This window comes from Cupressus sempervirens, chromosome 6 (genome assembly GCF_028749045.1).
Source record: "Cupressus sempervirens isolate cs-2001-9-10 chromosome 6, ASM2874904v1, whole genome shotgun sequence".
NCBI classification, from domain to species: domain Eukaryota; kingdom Viridiplantae; phylum Streptophyta; class Pinopsida; order Cupressales; family Cupressaceae; genus Cupressus; species Cupressus sempervirens.
The window spans coordinates 197194963-197205815 of record NC_143123.1 but is presented as its reverse complement, the minus strand read 5'-3'; the positions used below and the strand labels follow the sequence as shown (position 1 = coordinate 197205815).

General features: G+C 38.8%; 1 protein-coding gene across 1 annotated transcript in view; it reads right to left on the bottom strand.

Moving 5' to 3' along the window:
* Positions 1-204: 204 nt before the first annotated feature.
* RPS9 (ribosomal protein S9) overlaps positions 205-10853 on the bottom strand; it is a 53631-nt gene continuing 42982 nt past the window's right edge. Inside the window, exon 2 of the mRNA XM_089787415.1 lies at positions 205-895. Within this exon, the coding sequence (XP_089643541.1) occupies positions 608-895 (288 nt within the window). The 3' untranslated portion in view covers positions 205-607. The remainder of the gene's footprint in view (positions 896-10853) is intronic.

The window sequence follows — 10853 nt, the reverse complement described above, 5'->3', positions numbered from 1 at the left end:
ATTCCAAAAGTTGATTATGGCATAACAAGCATTAACAAGGGAAATTCAAATGATGATGCAACTAAAGCAATCAGTGAAAAGAATGTTTCTGTATCAGGAATTAATAATTATCTTCTGATTCTGAACATTCACTTTTCTTTGATAAACAACATTGTAGCTGATGAGCACAAATTAAAAACATAATGGAGAACTTCTAAGCAAAAGTGATTTTAAATTTTTTGTCATCATTATTGGAATTTTGAGCATTCAGTGTGTTTTATTAACCAACATCCCCAAAACAAATACATACTGCAATACAATAGCAATTTTATCTCTTGAGAGCTACAACAATGTCAGAGAGGAACATAATGACTAATTTTAGAAAACAACAATTCTAACATCTTGGAACAATGCTCACATCATTCTTCTTGTCTTGAATCCGAGATCTAACCACACACCATCCATTAAATACAACCTCAGATAAGTTCTGACCATCAGAAGGGTGCTAGAGATCAGAATTTATTCTGAGTACTTACATGGCTATTCAAACATAATACAAAAGCCAATGCACAACCTTCCACGAAGATATTTTTTTTTGGTTGAAAAAAGAAATTCTATGTGGATGTACTCAACGTTTTGAGTACTGTGGAGCTTTGCGAGCTTTGTGTAAACCAACTTTCTTTCTTTCAACCGTTCTCGAATCTCTTGTCAAAAGCCCCTGCTTCCTAAGAGGGTCCCTGTTGTCTGGATTTGCAGCACATAAAGCTCGGGCAATTCCTAGTAAAATGGCCTGAGCCTGGCCAGACAGCCCACCTCCTTGTGCCCTGACAAATACATCAAATTTTTTTTCATAGCCTAGCAATGCAAGTGGATGTTTAAGATACTGGAGCCAGAGTGGATTTCCTTGCAGATAGTCCTGGACATCATAAACCAACAAACCAGACAATGTTTAGGTTTTATGTCATGTCAAAAACATTAACAATTTTATATTGAAAACAATAATTTTTCTATGCATTCTTAGACCATACGACAACTGACACATTTGACACACATAAATCTCTAATTAATTGATGCAAATAGATGTCACATGAAAATGGCACAGCTGCCCTACTCCATTTATGAAACTCTATTTAACCAATGTTTGTTCCAGTCTCTCAAAGTAAATTGACAGCAAGACTAATGAACCTACTATTGTAACTACAGGTAATGGAGGATAAGCCTTAGACAACCAGTAGAATTGAGTTACATATGACAAGGTAAGGAACAAAGAAATGCATTTAGGCCCCGTTTGGTTGCAGGAATTTGGGTGGAATAAGAAATTCCCAATTCATGCATTCACCAATATCATGTTTGTTTGCAATCCACCAAATCAGAATTAGAATTGGACTCTCCTCATTTGACCTCAAATTGGGCAGAGTGGGATTCCTAAAAAAACATGGAATAAGAATAGGCTATGCTTATTCCATATTTTTATAAAGTCAATTGAATTTCTTATCGGGTCTGTGATTTTGGTTCTTGTTCCTGCTCAAAGCTGTTTGGGGCTTTTTTCATTTCATTGGTCAAGCATTCAGCTTTCACCATGTTTCACCTTTCCGATCAAAATAAATTTTTATTTGCTAATGTGGAAAGAGGGTTCGCATCACTGAAGATAGCAATTTAAGTAGATCATAATAATCCAAAGTGCATGATTTTCTTGCGAAAAGCTTTGCAATCGATGTATTTTTGTAGTATGGCTAACAAATCAAAAAAGAGAAGAAACGTCTTCTACTTCAATGCTTGCTGCTGCTAATTTGTAAAAGATAATGGTTTTTAAATATTTATAAATATAATCAATGTAGTCTATCAATAGTTAATTGAGGTCTGTCTTTTGTTTTTTAAATGTGATGTATAAAATTTCCATTCGATGTACTAACATTGGATTGAATGATATTTAGAATAGAGTGCTTTCAATGTGATGGATACTGAAACTTAATATTTATAAAAGATATATGATAGAAAAAAATTAAACTAAATGTAATGTTTATTGTAAATATTTTTTAATAAATTCATTTTAAGATTTAAAAAAAAAACTTATTTTAATTCTTATTTTTGTTGATGCAACCAAACAAGGAATAATCATCTATCAATTCATCTTCCAGGATAACCAAACAACTCTAAATGATATTCCTGAATTTATTTTTAGAATGTGCAATTCTAAAAGAGAGCTTATTCCAGCATAGTTGAATTCTGCATTGAGCAATCCTTGCAACCAAACAGGCCCTTGCTGGAATAGGAATAGAAAATTTGGAATACATTTTCTATTTTCCGTTTGGTTCATCAGTTGGAATAGGGAATAGGAATACATATTCCTATTTTGCCTCGAAAAAGAGTTTATACCCATTCCAAAAAAATAGCTGTTATTGGAATAGCCATTCCTATTTTCACTATTGCATTCCTATTCTCCATTCCTATGCCTGAAACCAAACGGGTTAAAGTGATTAAAGATTAAAAATAAAAACATTGTATCTAGAAAAGGGAGTTCCATTTGTGGGTAAGTTATAGCTCAGAACCTGCCATTTCTATGGAAGATAGAGAAAAGGATAAGGCATGGCAACGATTGTGTCAAGTTGATTTAACTATTATAAAAGATACAAGTTAGAATTTATAAAACAAATGATCGGAAGTTGAAGCTTATTTTAAAGTAGGTTTCAAATGTTATTGGCAAAAAGTATAACAAAGCCGACGGGATTAGTTAGTACTCGAAAGATTGCATGATTGTTGAGTTGCCCCTTCAGAATATATATGTATATCATCCTATTGAACTATGGATCATCATTATCGTTGTAATTGTTACTGTATGTTCTGCTTATATGAATACAATACTATCTTGTGCTGTGTTATATTCTAGTCTCTAAATGCAATAAATCTTCGTTTACCCTATGTGGTGAACATTTGGTATCGTTGCCTATTGAACCTGGTATCAAAGATGTAATCTGAAGATTGATGCTGAATTTACTTAATAAGGATCGAAATAAAAGAAAATAAAATGATGATGTATGCACAACACATGAAACATTAATTTGCACACAAGCAGCGAAACGAAGGTATAGACTTCAACATCTTGCCGACGGGTACCGAGGGGGTGTCATTGAAGGTGACCATGGTGCCACAGGAGCACTGACCGAAGGAGTGCATTTGCCTAACCGTCCACGAGAGGACTTGATAGAAGAAACAAGGGATTAGTTCCAAAGACTGAGGTTTATCGAAGAATCAAGGGAGGAATTCCTAAAGTTGTATACGCCAAGGGTAAAGAATCCAAACGAAAGAGAAGGAACCAACACAACTCGAGGTGTCGAAGGGGCACGACCGTGGGGTGAACTCTTCGTTTCCAATACACCAAAGGAATGGATACAACTTGATAATCAAACAATTCGGCTTTTAGAAAAACCTATCACACTAGCACATACCAATGCAGTTGTGCAGAGTAACACGATTGTGCAAAACAACACAAGTACACAGAACAACGCATGTGCACAAAACAAAGTAGGAACACGGCAGAAGCTAACAATGGCAAGGCCGAAGGAGAAATTGTCTAAATTTACTGGCGACAAGATAGTCAACCCAATTCTACACTGTAAAACGTGTGAAATGATATGGACTGCGAATGGTGTAACAGATGAGGATGATTGGATTCGTTAGTTTCTAGCTACCGTAAGAGGCGTAGCAATCGAATGGTTTTCAAACATTGACCAAAAGAAGGTGGCCACATGAGCGGAACTAAAGGAAGAATTTACAGTAGAATTTTGACTACTAAGGGATGACAATGAGATCGTAGCAGAAATCTACAGTACAAAGCAAGGGAAGAATGAGACCGTCCGCGGATATACAAGGAGATTGAAGGGTTGGTGGGGAACATGGAAATCCCACCAGTTGACGGCTTGAAAAACGATGGTTTGTCAAAGAGTTCCGACCAGCACTTCGAAAGAAGATGAAAATAGTACCTCTGTCATCGTATCTAGAGGCATATAACTAAGCAATGGACTTAGAAAGTGAACACAAAACAGGTAAAAAGAAGAACAAATCTTCTGACTCAAAAGACTCATCCTCTGAAAGTAGCGATGAAGAATTGAATAAAAAGATTCGAGCATTACAAAAAGATATGTTGCGCATGATGAAAGAATTCAAAAGCAGGAAGAACCCTTGCCAAAACACAGAAGGGGAACTATGGTATACCAACTACAAAGAGGAAGGCCACAGAAAGGGCTCTTGCCCCAAGAACACGTTTTGCGATATCTACTAGATTGCCAGACATTCCACCAAAGAATGTCCATTCAATACGAAAAAAAAAGGTCACCAGCAAGTACTATTGACACAAGAAGTGTCCACCTTGGGAGCTACGGGAACAAACACAAATAACGACAGGACAACTTCAGGAGGGTATCAAAACAACAACTGCAGTGGAAGAGGAGGCAACAACAATAATAGGGGCCGCAATCGAATACGATATGATCTTAATCGGATGGCCAATGATACAATGTCACGCGTGCAACCTATGGGGCCACTTCGCCAGAGATCGTACCACTAAGGGAACACCGCAACTATTGTGCAGATGGTGTGGTCCTGGAGACCGTGATGACTCGAAATGTCGTAAGCCCGAGTTGAACTTATTGATTATAGAAAGAAGCGAGGAAGAAGTATTAGCAATCACCCTCGCATAAGCGAAAATGGTGACATACCCAGATCTTGAAGAGGAGAAGAGAAGGATGCACCAGGTAAAAGTAGAAATAGAAAAGGAGATGATGGCCAAAAGAATGCAAATGAATGACACTACGAGTACCTCAAGGACGACCCAGGCAGAACAAAACATTATACGGCAGGTAATGCAAGCTAAGGTTTCTATGAAATTAAATGACCTTGCAATGCCACAACTAAGAACAACAATCCTAGATATGACACCATCCCCAAAGACGACGGATGGGTCAAGGAAGAACACCCACAGGGGGAAGCAAAACCCCCACAACAGACCCAATGTTACTTGCACCAAACATAGGAAGACACCCTGCTGTGGTAGAGATGAGTATCCTTGGAACCATCCCGACAGACACCATTGTGGACAGAGGATATGGCATAAATGTATTATTTGAGGAAATGTGGAAGAAGTTAGGACAACCAACCCTATGGCCGCCTATATTCCAACTACTTAGCGTCGACCAACATGGAATCAAACCCCTCGGGACTTTAATGGTGCAAACTATAAAAATCAGGACACAAAACCTTCCTACTCAACTTTGTGGTCAATCCACTGAAAAAAGGGTTACGATGCCATCCTCGAAAGGGGTTGGCTAGTACAAGCAAAAGTGAAACATGACTAGAAAAGGAATACTCTTTTGATGGAAAGGGGGGGTCATAGGTTCATAATTGACCTACACACCCAGATGGTGGGAGAAGACGTGGCGTCCTCGTCGAACTCTGAAGACGAAGAGGGAGACGACGAAGGAAAGAAAAGGATGGAACTTGACGAAGAAGGAATCCTGAAACGAGGAGGATCCAATGACAACAACTTGGACTCATTGAATAGCCTACTCCATTGGCAAATGGTCTATGAACTCTTCCCAAGTTGTCACATGTTAGGGGTGGAAGAAGGAAATAAGGAGGATGAAAAGAATGAGTTCCCGACAAAATACAGAGAATTCAAGGAAGGGAAGGCACCGATAGATGAAACACCTGCACACACATTCAGCGAAGAGAAACCCATTAAATATGAAGAACCTATGGTGAAGATTGTGAACTTAGGGGACAAGGTCAACCCAAAAAACATTTTTGTGGGAGATGACTGGAATCTTGTACTAAAAGCAACAGCATTCAAAATATTCATGGAGTACAAGGATGTTTTTGCATGGATGTACAAAGACCTAAAGGAGTGCCACCAGAATTGTGTCTCCACTGAATCCCACTGATACAAGAAGCGGTGCCCATACGAAAGAGACCATACTGGATGAATAAAAACCATGTTGCATGGATCAAGGATGAGATTAACCAAATGCTCGATGCAGGCATTATCTTTCAAGTACTGACAAGTGAGTGGGTGTCTCCTAATCTCACTAAAAAAGGATACCAGTCAAATAAGAATATGCATGAATTTATGTTGTTTGAACGCAGTGACAATTAAGGATCCATTCCCAAAACCATTCACTGATAGTGTTTTGGAAGAAGCTGTCGAGCGAGAAATATACTCATTTATGGATGGATTCTTTGGCTACAATTAGATATCCATTGCCGAGGAGGACAAGCTGAAAACAACCTTTGTGGTGGAAGATAGAGTCTACGCCTAGAACTAGATGTTGTTCAGTTTGTGCAACGCCCCGACAACATTTCAAAGGATCATCCTGCACATCTTTGACAAGATGTCAGTAGGCAACTTCAAGGCTTTTTTGGATGATTGGCCAATTTTCAACGCAGAGGACAAATACCTGACCGCACTCAAGGAATGTATGGAGAGATGCAAACACACACGACTAGCACTAAATCCTATGAAGTGCAGATTCATGGTGCCTCAAGGAAAACTATCGGAACACATCATGTGCAAGGTAGGCTTGAAGACGAACCTGGACAAGGTCCGAGTGATATTGGAAATGCCACCTTCAACGGTCGTGACTGAAGTGGAATTATTCCAAGGACACATTCGGTACTACAAGAGGCTCATTAAAAAATTTGCCGAAGTGTCTTACCCTCTCGACAAACTGACTTGCAAGGGGGAACCCTACAAGTGGGAAGCAGAACAAGATGAAGCCTTTTAGGAGTTGAAAACAAGACTGATCATAGTACCTATTTTGGCTTACCCAAACTAGGACAAGGAGTTTCACGTACATGTTGATGCATCAAATTTCGCACTCGGAGCAACACTCACACAGACAAGTGATCATGGATTAGACCACTCGGTTTACTTTGTGAGTAGACTCTTATTGAAACATAAAAGAACTATAGCATGACTGAGAGGGAAGCTCTCAGGAGTCGGAATGGTGTATGTTGTATAGAAGTTCAGGCACTACTTACTAGCAACCCTATTCGTGTTCTACATAGACCATCAAACTTTGCTATACTTAGTGAATAAACCAATCATTCAAGGGCCGATAAGTAAACAGTTACTTCTACAAGAATTCACATCTAAGATCACAATACACCCTGAAAAAAGCCATGTGAGCGCAAACCACCTCTCTAGAATCAAGTCAGGGGAACCACTTGAGGGAGTCAATGATGACTTTCCAGATGCGCAATTATTTCAGATCATCGTACTTCTATCTTGGTACGCGAGTATTGGAGAGTATCTTTCAATGGGTCAATTCCCTTGAGAAATGCAACCAAACGAGAGATGGAAACTCGTACTAAGAAGTCGAACATTCTAGTTGATCAATGGGCTACTATACAAGATAGGACCTAACCAATTCCTACGGCGATGTGTTCTCGAAGAAGAAATATCGAGAGTATTAAAAGAGGCACACGAAGGGCCCACAGGCGGACATATGGGGCTAGACACAATTGCGCGGAAGATACTTCCTGCAGGGCTATGGTGGCCTACTGTGTACAATGATGCCATGGAGTGGGTTGTTGGATGTGATACATGCCAGAGGATCGGGAAGCCACTGAAGAGGGATTTTATGTCTCTGAAACCCTCACAAGCGCAGGAACTTTTCGAACGGTGGGGACTAGACTTTGTCAAACCCTTGAAGGTGAGCAGAGCTCGTAGATGTCGATATATCGTCATAGCAACAAAGTACCTCACAAAGTGGGTAGAGGCACGGGCCTTACCAGACAACTCCGCTCTGAGTATGGTGAAATTCATTTATGAACAAATCATTACAAGGTATGACATCCCAATCCAACTAACAAGCGACCATGGAGGACACTCTGTCAACCATGTCATCAAACTACTTACAACAAAATTTAAAATCTATCATTCCCTTTCGAGCCCATACTACCCTATAGAGAAAATGGGCAGGCAGAATCAACGAACAAAATCTTCATTTCAGTGATTTATAAATCTTGCGGTGTTTAAGGCAAAGATTGGGAAGAGAAGTTTCTATCGGCACTATGGGCTTACTGTACCTCCTACAAGGCCACCACGGGACACACCCTATTCCAGTTAATTTATGGTCAGGAGGCCATAGTACTAGCAGAGTTCATGATACCAAGCTTGCGAATAGCAATGGAGAACAAGTTGGGAGACATGGCGAGTCTCAGGGAGAGGCTATACAACCTAAGTAAGCTCAACAAACGAAGACCACAAGCACAATGGGCGACAGAGATTTCATAGCTTAGGCGCAAGGTCTAGTAGGACAAGCATCTGAAACTAAACAAATTCATGTTAGGCCAACTAGTATTGAAATATAATGGGTGTAATGAGATCAAACCCAATAAATTCAAGGTGAAGTGGGGTCAGGCCATATAAGATTCGTGAAGTTGGCGATAGCAGAGCGATCAAGGAAGTGGCCGACCCAGTAAATGGTTCAAAGTTAAAAAATTATCATTAGAGAAATGAAGCCCGGGGAAATATTGACATCCAAATGAACGATTCAGGTAGAATGTGAATATTAATTAATAATAATAAATAAATATATAAATAAGAATAATAATGATCCTAAGAGAGAATTATATGAAGTCAGCATGCAAAGAGAATGAGAAAAAGATAGAAGTACAAAGGGGAGTATAAAGGATTCAAATTATTTCTATCTAATATCTATTAAGAATGAGACAAATAATAAGAGTTGGAAAAAAGAGATGAGGGAAAAATAGATACTGTACAAACACGAAGACACCTAACTAGTCACAAACATTTACACCGTACGACCACCTGTAAGGCATCCTAAAGAGCACACCGTAAACAAACAAATATTGTGAAGCAAAACACACCGTACATCACAACATAGACATTGTACAAACAAGAGATATAGGCGAGTGCATCACTGTACGATCTAGCAACACAAACAAAGCGTTATAATAACTCCGCACAACATTGTGGGAAGTTATCCCGAAGGTGGAGTACTATGGCCAACGCAGGAAGACACCCCACACAATATACCATATGGCAATGAATAAAGGCACACTGTACCGCACAGCGACCAAAGCACGAGGACAGCGGATACGGTTTGTTACACAGCAACAGAACACCATAGACTTGTATGGACGGTAAAGCAAATACTTTCTAAATATATTCTCTGACGGTTTTGCAATAGAAAGTGTCGAGCATCTACATTGGCATAGGCATACGGACTTTGAGAGCAAAATAGTCACCGTACTTTGGCAAAGAAGGCACCGTATTTTTTTAAGCACTCAATTGTTTAGTTTCAGGAGCCGTACAGGCCTTGCAATCAAGTAGCCTTGAACCCTAACAGTTTCGCTAAACCATTAATTGGAAATAAGAAGAATCATGCAATCGACTGGGAAAAGAGCCTAGAAAAAGAAATTGGAAGAGGATTCGGCTAATAGTAAGAGGATGAATAAGAATGTGCAGACATTACCATCAGGCGTTTGTGTTGCAGTAGGCACTAGCTTAGGCAAAAAGAAGGTCAAACTGCAAACAATTGCAACAATGCATCTCATGCCTCATAACATACCCTTCGAAGGTTTGAATGGTTTGGAATGCAGGAAATGGTGGCAAGATACCCGGATGATCACGTGGGAAAAACCAAAATAAGGAAGGCACAAGTAGAATGGGCAATCCGAATGTCGGTCTTCTGCTTAGGAAGTACGAGAGTTTCTTACGAACAATGATAGACTTATAAAAGGTTTTTTAGAACAAGCTCATTTTCCAATTTGGGACAGGACTTGGTAATTTCTTTCAGGGAAGTAGACTTTACGAGGATATTTGGCATACCCGAACATGTACAGGGAGGCAAGAAGATTGATGTAAAATCCAAGAAATTGAGTTGGGAGGCGAAGGCGTCCCTGATAGAGTTGGTTTGCAGCAAACTATCTCAAACAGAGAAAGATGTGTTGATGGACACTTCTAAAGGCACAGGATTGAAAAAATCCAACATTCAGAAAGGAGAGTGGCACTGTTTGATGGACTTGGTTAAGAGTAGGCTCACAGGATCAAGCCGCGTGTCAAATATTTCTTTTTGTTACATCCAAATTTTTGCCCTAAATTTTAAATTGAACATAGTGGTTGGTTAAAATGAATTATGATCATGTGAAGCAAGTTAGTTAATTATAGCCATTGTATCAATTTATATCTCCTGATCATGTGAAGCGAGTTAGTTAATTATAGCCGTTGTATCAATTTATTTCTTCCTGATCATGTGAAGCGAGTTAGTTAATTATAGCCATTGTATCAATTTATTTCTTCCTGATCATGTGAAGCATATATGTGGTATTAACTGATAACGAGATATTATCATGATCATGTGAAATGAATTAGTTCTTTAGACATTGATGAAATGATCGGCAATGGTTTGAAATTAACAACTAATATATATCTTGAACTAGTGTCTTGGCAAGAATGTATGTTTGAGTGAGTGCAGAAAGAAGACTGAAGAGAGGGGAAGCATTGCTAAATGGTGTCATCGAAAGGGGATGGTCGAATGGTCCAGTCATCAGAATCGACAGGTTTGACCTAAGACTATCTTGGCAAGGTTACTAGGACTTGACAACATGTTACATGGCGAAACTGCATGAGCTATAAAAGGAACGTTATAATAAATGATGTAAAATAACATAAATTCTTACCTTTAAATAATTATCAAAGAATTTATTATTTAATCATTATTATACATTCTTAAATACGAACATATGTATATATAAAATTAAGGTGACACCAATACATTATAAATAATAATCTAATGATGCCACCTTATCAATACGTACACATGAACGTAGATAAGAATATATAATAATAAACA